The 18,951-nt window shown below is 39.6% G+C and overlaps 1 protein-coding gene across 3 annotated transcripts in view; it reads right to left on the bottom strand.

The window, feature by feature from the left end:
* Nucleotides 1-18,951, bottom strand: part of RTN1 (reticulon 1) — a 284,614-nt gene that overhangs the window by 9,989 nt on the left and 255,674 nt on the right. For 2 of the 3 annotated variants that reach the window (XM_023231662.3, XM_023231670.2), the window contains one exon: nucleotides 1,636-1,843. In XM_023231662.3, the coding sequence (XP_023087430.2) occupies nucleotides 1,636-1,843 (208 nt within the window). Of the gene's footprint in view, nucleotides 1-1,635; nucleotides 1,844-4,212; nucleotides 4,324-18,951 lie in introns of all 3 variants that reach the window. The other variant, XM_023231678.2, reaches the window with a different exon arrangement.

Below are 18,951 nucleotides of genomic sequence, written 5' to 3'. Positions count from 1 at the left end.
GCTTCCGGTGCACTGGGAACACAGAAAGCATGGTTCTCAGTGGAGCGTTGTGACTGTTTCTGGCTACCTAAGACACAGCATGGGTGGGCTGAAAATTCAGAGAAACCAGCTGGGACCAGAGAAAGAAAATCAGTGTCAAATCAGCTCTTTTGCTGAATTCTGCATACATGACTTCATGGAGATGAATTATCTTTTTTTAAGTAGTTGAGATAGCCCCAAATCCTAGCTGCCAACTGTTCCTCATCAGAACTCTAAGAATTCATGTTTAAATTCTGGGATTTACTTCTAGGTTTATAGAAAGAGCACTGAAAACTCAAGTGACCTGGGCCGTATTAAAATACTCATGGATTCTACTGAGTGGTGTTTTTAGTAATGACATTTTTCATTAGTTCAAATGGCTAAATTTAACTCTTGAGTGGGAAAAACATGTAAAATACAAATATATAAAAATCATCCCAGCTTAAGCCTCCTCTGCTTGGCCAGCTCCTCTACAGATGTCCATCCTTCCTCTCTCCTTTCCTGCCTTCCCTCTGCTTTAAGACAGCACCTGTTATCTACCTGGAGGATATTTCTGGAGTGCTTTAAGTGCTTACTTAACTCTGTGAATTGAGATTAAAAAGAGTAAAGCAGTATTTGCCTTGAGTTTTCAGGAGAGTCACGGACTGAATATGTCTTCCCCAAATTCATGTTGAAATCTTAACCCCCAGTGTGATAGTGTTAACAGGTGGGGCCTTGGGGAGGTGATTAGATCATGAGCACACAGCCCTCATAAATGGGATTAGTGCCCTTAGAAAAGAGGCCCAAGGGAGCTTGTTCACTCTGTCCCACAGTAAAAGTAAGGACACAGTGAGGACCTGGCAATCTGCAACCCAGGTGAGGGCCCTCAACAGAACCCTACCCTGCTGGCATCTTGATCTTGGATTTCCCAGCCTCCAGAACTGTGAGAAATAGATTTCTGTTGTTTATAAGGCACTCTGTCTATGGTATTTTGTTGTAGCAGCTGGCAGTGCTAACACCTCCCTCTGCCACATGTCATATATCCTCTTAGTTAGTAGATTGCCCTTTTATTTTTGTATTTCCTCCTCCTCAATGTGCATTCAAATCAGGTTCCCCAGTATAAAAATGTAGAGGAGGATACATGAGAAGACTGTTCATGAACCCTGCACCCCTGCCAGAAGGTTGGCCCTTTGGTGTTAAACTTCTAGAGAGAGCATGGAAATAAAGACCCAAATACCCTAGTTCTGGTTTCGTGCTATTTACTGGCCACCTGGCCTTGAGCATGTCACATCACTTCTCAGAAACTCAGTGTTCCCACCTGTAAATAGGGATGAAAATGCCTGCTGTGCCTTTCTTATATTGCTGAGAGGATTAAGTAATTGTTGGATTATGATGACTGTTAGTAGTAAGTACATATAAAAACTCAACAAAGCAATAAGTATTGGAATAAGAATAATCGAGTTTGTTTCAGAAATTCACCAGAAATGTTAGATATTCAAAGACAGGGTGTTAGGGGAGATTCTAAGAGGTCTTTTGGGTCTCAGAGAAACATGACTGAAGTGCATCTGTGAGCTGAAATAGAGGTGAGGGGAAAAGCCCCTGGTCAGGGGGTGAGGGTTCCTCAGCCGAGGCACTCACTTGAAAGGGTGGCCCTCGTCGGTTTTCTGCACAGCTTGCAAAACAGATTTGTAGATGCGGAAACTGATGGTGGCTGAGAGTGCGGCCAGGGCCAGGTAGGCCACCACGCTCACCACACTGAACTGGGTCAGGGAGAAGAGCAGCAGCAGGAAACTCCCAAACACGATGCCCGTCTGCTTGATGTCCCGCCAGTACAGCAGGTCAATAGCTGCAGAAGGAGACACAAAACACACCCGACTGAGCTCCCGCAGTGCCACCACATGAACCACTGTGGCTCACTCCACCAAGCTGTGGTTGCTGTGGGTTCTTACCTGGCATCTGGATTCCTAAACACAAGTGAGCAGACACATGGTTATACCAAGGGCACTTACTGTCATTCTACTTTGGTTTGGAAGAACCTTTTCCACCCTTGAGGATAATTCACAAATTCACATACAAGAAAAGACTATTGAATCTCCATTGACCATATCGTGATGGGTGTAGCTCCGTGGGCTACACCATCCATACAGTGGCCTGAATTATGTGACTTTGAAACAAACTTGAAAATATAGAGTCTGGAAGTACCACTTCACTCCACTGAACTCCAGCCTGGGTGACAGGGTGAGACTCTATCTCAAAAAAAACAAAACAAAACAAAACAAAACAAAACAAACAAAACAAAAGAAAAAAAAGAGACCCTGGAGCTGACATGTGGATTAAACCATTTTGTTCAACATGGTTTGTTGCTTACATTCTGTGATTTAAAAATCTGAAATGCAAGCTTTAAAATCTACATTGCATCCATCATTCAGTTATTACCCTCTTTCAACTTAGAAACAAAAAATTACATGCAAAAAGGTAGTTATAGTGCTTCAAATGCCATGCAAAATGTAAATACTTTAAATATGCCAGTCCCAGGATATAAAAAAAAGCATAAAACCCTTATTTAACTATGCGAATTTATTCTCCAACTGGGCATGTGACAAATGTTTTTTATAGGATGTTATGCCAATCAATTTTAAGGAAGAGAAATAAGATGCAAAATTCCCATCTCACAACCAAATGTAAGTGGTAGTGCTTTGTACTGCCAGCTTCACCTGCAGTGTACCTGCAGACACCTGGTTTACAGAATTAGACTCCAGTCATTTGCTCATAGGAAGACAGAAGTGACCAGGTTGAAGAGAGCAGGGAGCTACTCCCATCTTACATGGTTGTGTAATTACCTTGAAAGAACAGTATTGAAAAAGTCACACACCCTCATGACAATGCAAGGCAATAGAGGTTACATAAGGAATTTTTGCAGAGTAAAGTACTAACCCTCTCTTTGGCCACAGACTTACCTCAGGCTGGCTGGAGAATAAATCAGGTCTAAAAGAGTCTCTTTCATAACAGGCTGAGGATACTCCCAGTAATCTGAAGCTGGAGAGAGAATTCACTCCCCACAAACTCCCCACCCACCACCACTATCTGGTCCATCAGGGACATTAACTCAGAAAGACTCCAGTAGGCAGACCTTTGTTGGGCAAAATTTGTTCCCTTTCCTCTATAACAGTTCTGCCATTTAGGAAATAGAGAAGAGGCTCACAAGCATGTTTTGGGGATGAAACATATTTTTTTCTCTTCTGAGTGGGACTGGTCCTACAAACAGGTTTCCAGAGGCAAAAATAAAAAATAAAAAAGGGACTGTGCTCTAAAGCCTCTCTCTTCTCCCTATCCCAACCCCAGTGACACTGTCTGACCATTAGAAATTCATTCCTTTGGCCTAACCGTTTTCCATCCTGAAAGTAATTGTTACCATCTGTTTTTTTTTTTTTTTTAATGCAAAGATGCTAGAATAGAATAATGCACTAAAGATTTGCTTGTCCTTAACAACAAAATATGAATGAGTTCACCAAATGATTTTTCTTTTAGAAGAGATTGTTTAGAATGAAGCACCAAAAGCTATAATCCTTTTCAGGTGGGGAAGAGGGATCTTTTGGAAGACATGATCTGCAATAAACCCTGGAACTCTGAGAGTAGAGGGCAGAGTGGGAGAACAGGGGCTCTCCACAGAAGCCCAGTGGCTCCTGGGTTGAATGGATTGGGGAAAATAAATTGGGGTAAGCCTAGGCTAAAGGTCTAAAGCCTAGGCAGCAGGGCTGAAGGTCTTTGAGGGTCCAGGGCCTCCAGGTATTTACTCTCTTTGTGCAGGGGAGGGGTAAAGGGGAATTAAAAGGAAACTAAAGCATCCACCACTAACTGAAATGTTACCTCTTACACATCTGTTTTCATCTATTGAGCAGGAACTAAGTGCCAGGCTTTGTGCTGGGTGGTGGGGATATAAAAATAAGTGAATTATACAAAACAAACACACGCTCACACGAATGGGTAAGAAATAAATGGTAATCTGTTTTATGATGCCCATACACATTTGGAAACAAATACATTATAAGACAGCATGATTTGTGCTGAAGGGGGCACTCCTTAGTGTGAAGGAAGATGCTTACCCACTTATGAGATGTGAAGGGGCTCAGAAGAGCCTGAAAGGAGTTTTCAGACAAAAAGAAGATAAACTTTGCTATTTTCAAGTGAATCCCCTCTGAATGAATTGTTTTATACCTGGTAGAAATGGCATGCCCTCTAGGGAAGCCTCCTAAATCTCCAACCACGAGGCCACCTGCTCAAGAAGTCTGTGAATGCCAGGCACTTCATGGACTTTCCTTGAAGAAACTGTGGGCAGAAAGCATTAGCTAAGTAACAGGAGTTTGGTGTAGTCATCTCTTAGCACGTTTTTCAATTACTTGCTAAGATTGCAGGAGGTTTCTAAGAAGGAGGTTAACAAAAGGACTATTATCTTGAAACAATAGGCTGTTGATTCTGGATACTTTGTAACAAGATTATCTATTTACATTGATTGATTCAGAAATGTTCAAAGCACTTTCATATGTTATCTCACTGAAACCTCAAAATAAACTCCATTATATATGTATGTAACAGGTGAGGAAACTAAACCTTTAGAAATTTGTAAAACCATGTTTGCAAAATTATGACTGAGACAGTGAATGAGATCTAATTTAACTAACTCTACCTTGCTTCTAACCTCCAAGCTGTTGTCCTTGTTCATTCCGAGGCATAGGCTCAACTAACTTTAGGAGAAATTTAGTTTATAGTTTAAACAAAGATGGTAACAGCCCTTTCCCAAAGCACACCTCCTTCTTGTCTGGGAACTAGATTGCCTTTTAGGACTAACATTAGCCATAAGATGAGAAATTATGGTTTAGGAGTCATGCAGCAGGAGGCTACAAGATTCTGGCCCTCCCTAAACTACTCCTAAGATCAGTGCTTGAGATATTTTGCAGACCCTGCACTCGATGGATAAGCTGGTCCCACTCAGATCAATAAACTGGCTCATCTGATCTTGTGGCCCCCACCCAGGAACTGACTGAGCACAAGAAGACAGCTTTGACTCCCTATGATTTCATCTCTGACCAATCAGCACTGCTGGCTCACTGGCTTTCTCTCACCCGCAAAGTTATCCTTAAAAACTCGGCTCCCTGAATGCTCAGAGAGACTGATTTGAGTAATAATAAAACTCGGTTCTCCCACACAGCTGACTCTGTGTGAAGTACTCTTTCTCTATTGCAATTCCCCTGTCTTGATGAATTAGCTCTGTCTAGACAGCGGGCAAGGTGAACCCTTTGGGCAATTACAAATTTGGGGGCTCATCCAGGATTGCTCTTGTGGCTACCTGCCTATGGTTCAGTGGCCCCCTCCAGTGATGGATCCAGAAGCCAGCCCAAGTGGCCTCCTAGTTCTCTTGGACTGGGGGCTGACTCTGGTATTCTTTCAACTGGTGTGGCACTGCTGACCCAATGTGCATGGGTTTAATTGCAATGGAGAAATAGTCCTGTGGAGATGTCCTTTAACTGTTGCCTTATCACAGCATGACTTAAGTCCCATGGTGGGGTGTCTGTCTGTAGCCCCACTGCAGGGTGTCCAGATTGGTGAGTATCCTAGGTGCTGCCAATGCCTCCTTTCTTCTCCTGACTGGTAATGTAGCCCTATGGTGGGTGTCTGTAGCCCCATTGTGGAGTGTCTGTTTCTAGCTCCACCATGGGGTGTCTGTGTCTGTAGCCTCATTGCAGGGAGTCTGTTTGGCTCCTGGGGCGGGGGTCTCAGTTGGTTCTTTCTAACTAGTATGAAGAGTTCTGGTTTGGGAGACTTCTCCTCAATCAGGAAGATTTCGAGAAAGTTTCTCAGACAGAGAATAGGAGGATAGTTTGCAAGGGATACTCTTGGAGTTCTTGGTTAGGGATCTAATTTGGAAGGCCTTCTGTCCATCTCCTCTTTGTGTGTGTTTGTATATGTGGAAGGGATCTCAGAGGGGGTTGCTGATGGAAATCCAGCAGGACTAACTCAGAGAACCGTCCTTATTTGGTCACATTCCATGAGCCCTAAAGAATGAGCCCCAACAGGCTTCTTGGGGTGACTATCTGCTTTTTGCCTTGCCCAGAGACCCCATTGTGAATTACCATTTGGAGGTCATCTGTCCTTACCTGGAGTGGATTAAAGACAACAGGGACCAAAGGGAAAAAGTTGGAGCTTTTCCAGGCTGATACTGGGTACTGAAGAGGTAACTAATGTCTGTTTTGTTATGTGTATTTTGCCAGGATGGAAAATGTTAATTTGGTTCCTCATGCAGCCTACTGGGCAGCATCTTGCAAATTAAGAATCTTGCCTGTGGTTCCATAAAACAGTAAAGGGTGATTTTCTCTTGCAAAGTGGCTGGAACCCCACTGTTATAGCACAAGTGAGCAGGGTCATCAGAAGCTACTCCATTCTTCTGGAAGCTGCAGAGAAAGGGGACCCAGAAACCTGGTATGCCAGCAAAAAGAGTAAGAAATTCTTACCAGCCAAGTTTCTGGTCGGTCTCTCTCTCTCTCTCTCTCTCTTTCTCTCTATCTGGGTAAAACAGTAAACTATTGGTCTTCTCTGCAAGGGTTTGTTTAATAGAAAAAAGGATTTGTGAAACTAGTCTTAGGCTGTAGCAAATGTTGTGCACTTTGTGCTAAAAATTTGTCTTTCTGTATTCTGTAATGGAGAGAAGGATATCGCAGGATATAGAATGTGGGTTTACAATCCCTATAAGCCTGGTTTCAAGCCAGCTTGGCAGGCTGGTCAGTTAACAAACTTTGCTACAGGTCCCTGAAACCAATACTGTATAAAATTTCTCTGTCTTGTTTTGTGTCCTTAAGAGCTTAACCTTGTGACCACGTGGGGATACTTTCTTTTGGTTTCCACCATCCAGAGGACAGGAATTTTGGGGTTCATGTCATAGTTAGTCCTAAAAATTTTTCTTAGGCAGTTAAAAGCTTTCCAAGCTTGGAATTGGCTTCTCTAGGCTCCTTCTGGGAAAAGCAGTAGAAATTGCTCAATGCTGTATAGCTCAGTAGCTACGGCTTTATCTTTTGATGGTGGCCTGGGTTCAATTGTTGGCTTCTGGAATAATTCCTTTCTGGTTTATTTGTGTAATTTTGCCATTTATTGAGTTCCCCCTCCCCCCATTCATAGCTTCTAATTTCCTCTCTTCAATTTTCCTTTCTTTGAACTACCTTGCGGAAATTCTAAATCTTGTAAAACAATAAACTGTTTACCACGTCTTTGAAGCACCTAGGAGGTTACCTTTGGTAAAGTTCAGAAGGTAAAAATATTGGCTGCTTGGTGTAGCTAACGTCAGGTAATAAGAGATTTGAAAGGATTTCTTTTTTAAAGAGCACTATGGTTCAAAGTCAGTTTAATTAAAAGTGGATAAACAAGCTATAGATTGATTGATTTATTTATCATTTTTTGACATGGAGTCTCATTCTGTCACCCAGGTTGGAGTGCAGTGGCGTGATCTCAGCTCACTGCAACTTCTGTCTCCTGGGTTCAAGTGATTCTCTTGCCTCAGCCTCCCAAGTAGCTAGGACTATAGGCGCGCACAACCACGCCTGCATAATTTTTTGTATTTGTAGTAGAGATGGGGTTTCACCATGTTGGCCAGACTGATCTTGAACTCCTGATCTTGTGATCCACCTCCCTCGGCCTCCCAAAGTGCTGGGATTACAGGTGTGAGCCACCGTGCCCAGCCTATAGATATATTTAAAAAGCCTTTATGTTTTTTTCTTCTTGGAACTTGTTTTTCTTGAAAAAGGTTTCTTCTTCTCAGTTGACTGTTATTTTTCTCTATTTTTTTTGTCTTGCCCCTCTTACTGCACACACGAGAGGCCCTGAGATAACTTCTGGTAGCCTGGGACTCACAGGGAAAAACAGAGGAGGCACCACAGATCCTGTTTTGGAAAGAAAAGCCTCTGTTTCCCTCATAAAACCCCAGGAATTAAAAGCACATAAATCCCTCTCAAAATTAAAGGCTCTGCTCTGTTTTGAATCGTGTTATCTGATGGTTTTGAGTTTTGGGGGTATCAGAAATCACTTCGTATTATGATAATTAGGTAGGAAATATAAGGGACGGCTAATAGTAGTTATGGAGGGATACTTAATGCTTTGCACATTTCGATCAGAGAAGCATGCTCTTGGCAACTTGGAAGATAAGCAAAGGTCCCCACACCCCCCACTGGGAGATAAGACTCCCAGGAGAGATGGGCTGATTACAAAAAGGGGTGATTGACTTTGCCTTGCCTTGCAATAAAATGCAGGGTAGAAGCATTGCGCTGTCTTCTCCTGAGTATTTTCCTCCTTTGGGGGATCCAGGATCCAGTATAAAATGGCACCCTTAATTTGGGGGATCTGTCTTTGCCTCCAGCTGCTTATATGCTGCTTATTTGGCCCTAGAAATTCATGTTTTCCTGGCCCCCCTCCTCCAAGGGCTCCACCCTGAAGCCAGTTATCCAATTAAGCAACTGGCAAATGAAAAATTTCACAAGTGCTGAATCTCCTGTCTGTGTATTTATATGTGTTGCATGTTTATATATTAAAAAGCTCTAACTGGCTTAGAAACATAAGTGCTTAAATCAAATATTTTGTCAGAAAAATAGAAACTTTAATGCCGTTTTGTTCACGTGACTAGGAATCTTTTGGGAATAAAGACAGTTTTAAAGATTATTGGTAAAATAAAATGTCTTGAAAATGTAGACATTTGGTCCAAATTAAGGTCAAATATCAAATTTGCTAAATGTTTTAAGGTCAAGCTGTTTCTTTGACTTTTGAAAATTGTTTGATTTACGTACTTTGGAGCAGATTATAGATAAGGCCTGGGGACATACGGAAAGCCATATCCTTTAGCTATGCTAAAAGGAGTCTGATCTTCATTTCTGTCTGATGTCCTAGGCTCCACCCTTAGAACATAATTAAAATATCTTATCAGGTTTTTCACTAAAAATAAAAGTTGCTAAGAGTTAACATTGTAATATGAAGTTGAGACCACTGAAGAAACAGTTGTACATACAAGGTATGTAGGGAATGTGTTTTTGGTAAAAGACTGTAAGAAGGCATGGGAATATAGCTTTTGTTAAAGGGAATGTAATTTTGTCTAGTTCAGAGGGTATTAAAAATTGTCTGAATCTAAAAGAGTAACAGAACAAAACTGAAGGCATAAGCAAAGTGAAAGAGTTTGTAAAGGGTTAATCTTGTAAAAATTCTGTGGATATAAATAAGTTGGCTCATATTTAAAAGAAATTATTTAGCTTTTTTCCTTAGATTCAACATTAAAATCAGCTGGGCATGACGGCTCATACTGTAATCCCAGCACTTTGGGAGGACGAGGCTGGCAGATCACCTGAGGTCAGGAGTTTGAGACCAGCCTGACCAACGTGGAGAAACCCCGTCTCTACTAAAAATGCAAAATTAGTCAAGTGTGGTAGCGCATGCCTGTGATCCCAGCTACTCGGGAGGCTGAGGCAGGAGAATCACTTGAACCTGGGAGGCGGAGGTTGTGAGCAGAGAGCGCACCATTGCACTCCAGCCTGGGCAACAAGAGTGAAACTCCATCTCAAAACAAACAAAACAACAACAAAAAAAAACATTAAAATCATACTGATGTGGGGCCTGAATCTGGGCCCATGTGTCTAAATAATAGGGCTTTCTTAGAAAATTGATCTGCTGTTTAATGGAAAATTGTAAAGGGTTCTAAAAGGTTTGTGAAAATCTTATCCTATGGTCAAACTAATTAAAACTGAATAAAGATACAAAATTTTATCTAAAAACACTGGCTTTAACATTAATGGTGCACTAATGCAAACATGAAATATGTTTTTCTCTCTTTTAAAGATGATTGTTATGTAATGTTAAAAGATAATAAAAGGGTCTTGTTTTCTCCTTTGGGCAAATGGCAGGGAATAAAAGGAGGAAAGAAGAGAAGAGATGGATTTAGTTGGCCTCATGCTATCTTCATTGCATGTTGTTTGGAAAGCTAAGTCTCCTCTATCAGAGTGAAGGTTTTTCTTTTTTAAAGAATTTTTTGGAGTTATCATTTTGGCCAAATGAATTACTTATGGTAACCTGGGATTCTAATTTGTGATAACCAGTGTTTTAAACTTTTGATATTTAACAAACTTTCCAACATCAAATTATAAATTATGTCTCTTTTTTTACCTAATATTTTAGATGTTAGGTCCTCTAAAGTCCAAAAATAACATTTGGCTTATTTAGTACAAAAATCACACAGAAAGCATTGTCAAATATGAAATGGCGTTTGGCTTTCTTTGGTCTATATTTGTGAAAATATGTTATTGGTATATGCTCTGAAATTATGTAAAACCCCTATAATTCTAATATAACTTAGTATATGTTATCAGTAATCATCCTAATTATTATGTTAACAGACTGTGTGCCTCAGAGGTAACAAATTTTCTTGTCAATCGTATCTTTAACTGTGGCTGCCTTAAAATATTTTTATCATCCACAGACAATTGTCTCGTTTTGGTAAAAATTGTTCTATAATCAGCTATCAAATTTAACAGGTGCTCTTAAATGCAGGATTCTAATTAATAATGCTGGAGATTGTGACATTAAAATAGAGGAAAATGTTTCAAATAGAAGAGTAAGTGGTGCTTGGTTTACTTTGGACTTTATTTATGTAAATGTTATTAGTATGTGTTCCAAAATTATGGGAAACTTCTATAATGTTGATTATAATTTAGTGTACATTATTAATAATTATAATTGTTATGTAAAATTGTTGTATGCCACAGAAGTAACCAAAATACCTAGTTAATTGTAGCTTTAATAGTGGCTATAGACTTTTGTCATCCACAGACATTGTGTCTTGCTTTGATCCTTTTCAAAAGGCAGTTTATAATCAGATATAAGACTCTTAAGTGTAGTCTCAAATAACTTTAAAAATTGTGCTATTGAAAGAGAGGAAAATAACAAACTTTTAGGGCTCTCATGGAAAGTTATTGTGTTAAACATTGCTAAACCTGTTGTTTTCAGAGTCAAGAGAACCTATTTCTTTTGAGCTATTTGCAACTTTTAACAAGTGAATAAAATATACTCCTATAAACAAAATTTGGAGCACATTTGTTCCTCTCTACCTAATTTCTCCAAAATTTGGAAACTATTTGTGAATATTATCAATTTATGGAAGTATAGTTAATTGCATAAGTGTAATAAGAATCTGTTTTCTTTTCTAACAGGACACAAATGGAGAAACTGGTTATTTTACCAAGGCTTTAACTGGAATGGCATGCTTCCTTTAAAGAATCAAAGTTGACTTAAAAAGCCAATTAAAGCCCGTTGGGGAATCTGGTCTCATACCTTGTCCACAGAGTCCCTGTACAAGGTTCCTGACCTGTGGTAAGTAAAGAATGTCATTTTATAACAGGCCCAGGAACCCCAAGTTATCTTGGGACTTCAAGAGAAGAGGAATTTTTCCCACCTCATAGGTATTAAAGAGTACAAACCTATTGCTGGGCTCGGCTTTTAAAAAGTACTATTGAAAGTTCTTCATGGAAGAGAGTTCTATCAAAGCCAATTAAAAAAGCCTACATGAAAAATAATTACTCTTGCTGTACTTTATGCAAATAATCAGGCCAAGTACAGTAAGAGTAAAATTTATTTTATAAACAAATCATTTCTCTCATAATTTGTTTTTAACAAAAATGGTGACGAGAGAGAAAAATTATACTTCAAAAGAAAAACTATAATACACTGTTGTTAGCTGTTCTTGAGTTTTTTTCCTGCAGTTTAAACTAAATTCTAAATTCTTTGTGGGTTAGAAGTCCCCAAACTAACGCTTTCAAACCTTTGCTTTTAAAACTGGGAATTGTACTCCTCATCTTAGAACTCATTATTTACCTTATACGAGGCTGTTCACTTAAACACTGTAGTAAAACTATAAATAAGAGTACTGTTTTTGCCATTCAAGCCTTGAAATCCCAGCCAGGCCTATATGAATACACTCAGATAGTTGCAAAGCAGTTCTACTCTTCTCACCTTGGGGTTTACTCCCATTCCTACTCATCCCCTGTCAGCTGGAAAAAGCCAGAGCAGTCAACGGCCTTTTCCCATCTTCACAGCCCACTCCTTAAGATTAAGGTGTTATAAAACCCAAAGGGAAGGACTGAAACCACCTTTGCAAAATTATGACTGAGACAGCGAAAGAGATCTAACTTAACTAACTCCATCTTGCTTCTAAACTCCAGGCTGTCTTTGTTCATTCCTGGGTGTAGGCTGAACTAACTCTGGAAGAAACTTAGTTTATAGTTTAAACCAAGATGGTAACAGCCCTTTCCCAAAGCAGACCACCTTCTTGCCTGGGAACTAGACTGCCTTTATAAGACTAACATTAGCCATAAGATGAGAAATTATGGTTTAGGAGTCATGCAGCTGGAGGCTACAAGATTCTGACCCTCCCTAAACTGCTCCTAAGATCAGTGCTTGAGATATTTTGTAGACCCTGCACTTGATGGATCAGCTGGCACCACCTAGATCAATAAACTGGCTCATCTGATCTTATGGCCCCTACCCAGGAACTGACTGAGCACAAGAATACAGCTTTGAATCCCTAGGATTTCATCCCTGAGCAATCAGCACTGCTGGCTCACTGACTTCCCCCAACCCACAAAGTTATCCTTAAAAACTCTGCTCCCTGAATGCTCGGAGAGACTAATTTGAATTTCTCTTTCTCTATTGCAGTTCCCGTCTTGATGAATCAGCTCGTCTAGGCAGCAGGCAAGGTGAACCCCTTGGGTGGTTACTCTTGTATCTTGGCTAGTTAATAGGAGAATCAGGATCAAACCCTAAATTTGATGCTTTTTCCAAAACAAAATAGTTGCCTCTCTCACATTACATGTTAAATGTCCCCATAAGTTATGTAAAATTAGTTTAGGGAAACCTGATTATATTTAAAACTGCTTTTAGAACTAGATATTTAAAGAGAAATTTCTTTGGGTAAAAAGTCATTTCAGTATTAAAATGTTATTGATCACCTATTATCTAAGTAAGCATAGGAATGAAGAAATCCTAAAATTTGGATCCTGCTTTTAAGGAACTTTAGGTCTAGCTGAGAAGATTGAACAATCTTTTAACAAATGTTGTCTCAATGCCAACACATCTTGTACTGTTGTAGGTGGCAAAAGTTGAATTTGAGGAAGAGATAGTACTAGAATCGACGTAGAAAGAGGATGTGGGATGGTATGTGAGTGTGGCAGACAATTTGTTAAGGAGATGGGGTGGATAAAAGGAAATATTACAAAGGATTAGTTGACAAGAATGGTGACTAACTATGGGAGAAACCAGGAAGAGCTAATTAAGGGTGAAAACAACATTTTAAAGCTGGGTGATGGAGTAATTAGTATCACTGCCAAAAACAGGAAATCTGAGGGTGAACTGGTTTGGGGAAAAACTGACACTTGTCTTTAAATCTCCAGATTCTGACATGATGACATCTAAGCAGGGCATTCTGACACAGCCTGGGGCAGAGATGAGATCAGAGATGAAATGAGGCTGACAACTGCACACACTACTAATTGTTTTAAAAGCTTAGAAGTTAAATGACTTGCTCTTTAGGCTCTGTCACAGTAGCCCTGAGTTAACATCGTCCTTAATATCATATATCCAATGATATTCAGATGAATATGTACAGTAGGCCATTGGAAATGCAGGGCTAAAATTTAGTACAGGAGGCTGAATATTTACTTTTGGGTGTATTCTACATGGATATGATGACTGCAGCCATGAGAGTGGAAGAAATCTCCAATGGAGTGAAGGCTAAGGGATGCGGTCTAGGATGAAATCAAAGGAATAAGTGGGTCCATAGAAAAGAGAGGTCCACCTGTTAGAAAGGACCCCACAATAGTGTAGGTTATGGCAGCTAAGGAGAAGGCCATTATCCAGAAGAAAGGGGTAAGTAAGCTACAGTGTGGAATGCTGTAGACATAACAAGGAAATGGAAATGTAGAAAGGACCACTGGATTTGGAGACTTAAAGGAAGGTCATTCATAACCTTGCAAGGGACAGTGTTAGTAGTAGTGGGGATGGAAGACTTATTGTAAGGGGCTGGGTGGGGGGAAGTTCAAAGTAAAAAAGAGGATGATAGTTTGGGGAGGAGTAGCAACAAGTAAACCTTTAGGCTAAGCAAAACCCAGGAATGTTAGTGGGAAGGGAGGGGTGAAGATTTTGGAAAACAGATTTGCTGAAGCAAAGTCTCCACGAAGGAAGGAAAAAATGGGATTAATAACAGTTGTTTTCAAAGAAGGAAGAAAAGAGATAGGTAAAGATGGAAGGACATTTTGGGAAGTTATAGGTGTGGTCACAGATATGTGTTGAGGTGGAATGGAAATAACCTCAAGTGGTAAAATAATATAGCGAGGGAAATTAACTTGAATTTTCCCTGGAAAATGAGTCATGAGGTTCCTGAGACTAAGTAGATTAATGGTGGGACTTCAAGAGGGTACGAAAAGTCAAGGCCCGCATTGTCCAGTACAGTAGCAATGAGTCACATAAGGCTACTGGGTGTGTGAAATGGGGCTAGTCTCAAATGAGATATTCTGTAGTGTCAACTACATACTGGATCTTAGACTTAGTACAAAAAAGGATGTAAAATATCTCATTAATGCTTTTTGTATTGACATGTTGAAAGGCTAATACTTTTGATCTATTAATACAATATATAATCAAAATGAATTTTAACTGTTTCTTCTTTTTAATGTGGCTATTAGAATATTTATATTTGTGGCTTATATTCCTATTAAATAGTGCTGGTTTAGAAAAATACAATAAGGCTTCAAAAAGGAATGAATAAATGGACTGCCAAAAAGTGAAGAGGGCTTGGTTAAAGTCAAGGGTTTCTTGGGGATCCATTCAATAGAATTAGGTCCTGAATGTTCCGATCAATGGGTAGTGGGGCTGGTCCAGGGCTGTGAAGAGGCACAAGGAGCATGATCAGAGGACTCTAAGGTCCAGCAGGACAGAAATGAAATGAACAACCCTAGGGTTCAGGCTGGAAATGACGGACAGTCTAGATGGCTGGTGACTGATAGATTGGGAGAGTGGCAATGGCCATGTGTGGTCAGAGTGCCAGGAAATGGCCCGAAGTTCTGATGATTCAGCGGGAAGGGTAGGAGGTGATGGGATCAGAGTAGAGAATTTCTGTATTCCAAATCTGCTGTGTAAATGCCAATTTTTCACATTTTGATTTTGCTTAGAGTGATATCAACTTGTGTAGGAAGCTTTATAATACCCAATCCAGAAAAGTAGGTATTTGAATAAAGCTTCCTTAGAACCCAAGTAAGAAAAATATAACTCTGTTACTGGAATGAATTACCCCCGGTGGTCTTCTGGTATAACAAAGTACGATCAGCTTTTCTCTTTTAATATCCTCCTAATGCAGAAAAGCCAGGCAAGAGTTTTAACATCTGAGTATACATTAACTAAGAATACTTACTAGGACAGGCATATTACTATATTGCTTTGCCAGTTGTAAAAATTAAAGCTACTTTGCTAAAAACTGAGGAGAAACACATTGCCTTTGAAATGAGAGATCAGTATGTCCTGTCAATCTGACAAATGAACTGGGCTTGGTGATCATCATGGTCCTCAAACCACAGCTATGAGCACACACACTGCAGCCTGCCTGGGACTGTCTTAGAATAAATTTGGCCAAAAGTGAAGTGGCAGATTTGAAGAATTCTAACATCAAATGTTGAAACCAGTGCTCCCTTTATTTCTAGAATCCAATTAATAACAAAAGAAGAATAACAGAAGTGATCCAAGGTTTGAATTAACAGCTAAGTGGAAATTAAATCCTATGTCAAGTTTCTAGAAACTCCTTTGCCATAGTCCAAAATTTTGTTTTGGTAAAAATATTTTAAATGCATTCAAATGACCCAATAGTGGCTATACTATTCAGAAAGTTTATTAAAAATGTATGAACTGAAAAGATAGGTAGTGCCGCTATTTATATTTTATTTATAAGGCAAAAAATGTGATATAAGTGGATAATATAAAATTGTAATAAATTATGCATAATTATCTGCATTATGATACCATATTCTTAACTGTGTAATTTTATTCCATTTTGGTCCAGAAAATATTTCAGGCAGCACGTTAATGTTACTTTTTCAAAGGTCAAGTGAGGCCAGGCCCAGTGGCTCACGCCTGTAACCCCAGCACACCGGGAGGCTGAGGCGGGCGGATCACCTGAGGTCAAGAGTTTGAGACCAGCCTGGCCAACATGGTGAAACCCTGCCTCTACTAAATATATATATATTCAGCTGGGCATGGTGGCACATGCCTGTGATCCCAGCTACTTGGGAGGCTGAGGCAGGAGAATCACTTGAACCCGGGAGGTAGAGGTTGCGGTGGGCCGAGATTAAGCCACTGCACTCTAGCCTGGGTGACGGAGCAACAGTCCATCTCTAAATAAATAAATAAATGCCAAGTGAGAAAATGTGAGAGGTTCCTGTTCATTAATAATATCAGCATTTCAACAAAAGGACTGTTGAAAAATGACATGCTGTTGAAATGTATTTTTTAGCAAGCTTCCAATGATTTAACTACAATAATTGACTACTTTGTGGAGAGAGTAAGAAGGCTACACAAACCTCAGTTGTTTCCAACCCAGGGTCCAAAGCAGTGATTAAGAGTCAGTTTTTTTCTGACTGATCTTCATGAAGGAAACAAAATATCACCACAAAATGTTAACAAGAAAAAATAGAAGTAATTTTTCCTACTTTAATCATCCCTCGTTTGACATTAAACTGGAGAAAGAAAACAGAAGTAGATGTAATAAAATACTTTAACATAGAGACCTTCAAAGATGACATCTTCTACTCATGAGTTTCATTTACCAAGATAAGATCCCACATCAGTTGAAGGTTCACATGGTAATCTAGGAGCCCTGAGCCCAGAGGGAAAACTGCTGGCAAGGACTTTTGCTAGTAAGACACCTATGATTTCATTTTCCAGGCCCTTCCCTCACACCTCCTAACTACAACCTATGTGACTGTTAAGAGAAAAATGCCAACATGATTTCTAGACTCTTATATAATTCTGTGGATATTTTGAAAGGAAAGACACATTAAGCCTGGTGCTTGCTATAGATAGTAAAAGAGCATAGCATTTAATCCACCACTTTAAATGAGCTTTGGTGGAACAAAGGAAAATGAAGGATTTGAGTGTCAAAGCCACAGCCAACAGCAATCTCTGCTGCTTTTCTTCCATGAGAGACAAAAGGAATTACACTATTCCTGAATGGCTACTCCTCGGGCTGGACTGAAGGCAAAAACTACTTTATCCTTATGGAGGGCTTAACATTTTCCTTGGTTAGAAATGAATATGATTCCTGTTTGTTAGGTCTAACCACTAGGACTAGAACATTCCCATTCTTGCCAAGCTGTCAGGTTAACATAATGATGTGTAAACCCTTGGTGACCATGGTAGGATGGGTCTGCCCAGGAAGTGAAACAGCAGGGCCTGAGTATTTCAGACAGTTGGGCAAGCTCCTCCTCCTCCTAGATCTCTTGCAAAGCCAAGGCTCACTTGGAGGGATCTTCACAGGATAACCGGGATCAAAGGAAGAGATGGTCACAGGGAGGAAAAGACAGGCTTGGGGAATGTGATAGTTGAGGCATGAAGAAAGAATTTTGAGATACTCAAGAATGACTATCTTCATGTACTTTTTCTTTCTTTAAGCTTTTTGACCTCCTCAAAATACAAACTGTTCATTTGGTCTGTTGGTCATCAACCATGATTAGCCACAAAATCTTAAGATCGTGTCACCCCTTCTTAAAACCCATCATTGTAGTGGAATAGAAAAGGACCACGAGATAGACAGCTGTTGGTTCCTTTTTAAAAAAATGAATACATTTAAAATTTGGGCCAAGATGACAACAGCAAAAATATTTCTTCAACTAAAAAGACAAAAGGATTGATTTCTCATTGTACCTCTGTTCCATTCAATAAAATATCATGTTCTTCTTGATGCCAATTATTACCAAATTTGAAATTTGCCAATCTGCAGTTTGGTGAACTATTTCTGAAGAAAGGAGATAAAATATGACTACATTTAAAGCATTTTCTTTGTAAAATGGGTACAACTGCGATACATTCTAAAAATTAAAACCTGTAGTTGTGAGTTTCATTTGTTCAACGTTAACACCAGCTTTATCAAAGAGCTCAAGAGTAATGCTGAAATTATGCTTTTTCCTTTGGCAACATATAAAATAAGGAAGAATTTAGAATTTTATTTCATGAAGCAATAAAATAACTTTGCTCAGCTTGAACTTAAAGACACAGCTCAAACATATTTTGGAAAAATAGAACACTATACTTTTAAGTTTTAAAACTCCTAACAATCTTCTAATTTGAAATATATGCTGTAAGTTTGGAATATAATTTTAATTATCAAGATTTTAAAGTAGTTAGAATTATTAACTGTCACCTAGGCAGAAGATGGCTTTTAAAGAATCATTGTCAAATTCCTAGCTTTCAAATTATGAACTTAATTATAAGGCAGCCATATTTCTTTGAATGGCTGTGTGTCTTTTTTTTTTTTTTTTTTTTGAGAAGGAGTCTTGCTCTGTTGCCCAGGCTGGAGTGCAATGGCGTGATCTCAGCTCACTGCAACCTCTGCCCCCTGGGTTCAAGCAATTCTCCTGCCTCAGCCTCCTGAGTAGCTAGGACTACAGGCATGTGTCACCACGCCTGACTAACTTTTGTATTTTTAGTAGAGATGAAGTTTCACCATGTTGCCCACACTGGTCTTGAACTCCTGACGTCAGATGGTCCACCTACCTCGGCCTCCCAAAGAGCTGGGATTACAGGCGTGAGCCAACTGTGCCTGGACTGTACTGTCATAAGAACTAGAAAGGTGACAGTGTATCAACAATACATGGGTGCAAACATGTACACAACTTAAGA

The sequence above is a fragment of the Piliocolobus tephrosceles genome, chromosome 6 (assembly GCF_002776525.5).
Source record: "Piliocolobus tephrosceles isolate RC106 chromosome 6, ASM277652v3, whole genome shotgun sequence".
In the NCBI taxonomy this organism is placed as follows: domain Eukaryota; kingdom Metazoa; phylum Chordata; class Mammalia; order Primates; family Cercopithecidae; genus Piliocolobus; species Piliocolobus tephrosceles.
Note: the sequence above shows the minus strand (reverse complement) of the source record. Positions and strands in the feature narration are given on the sequence as shown.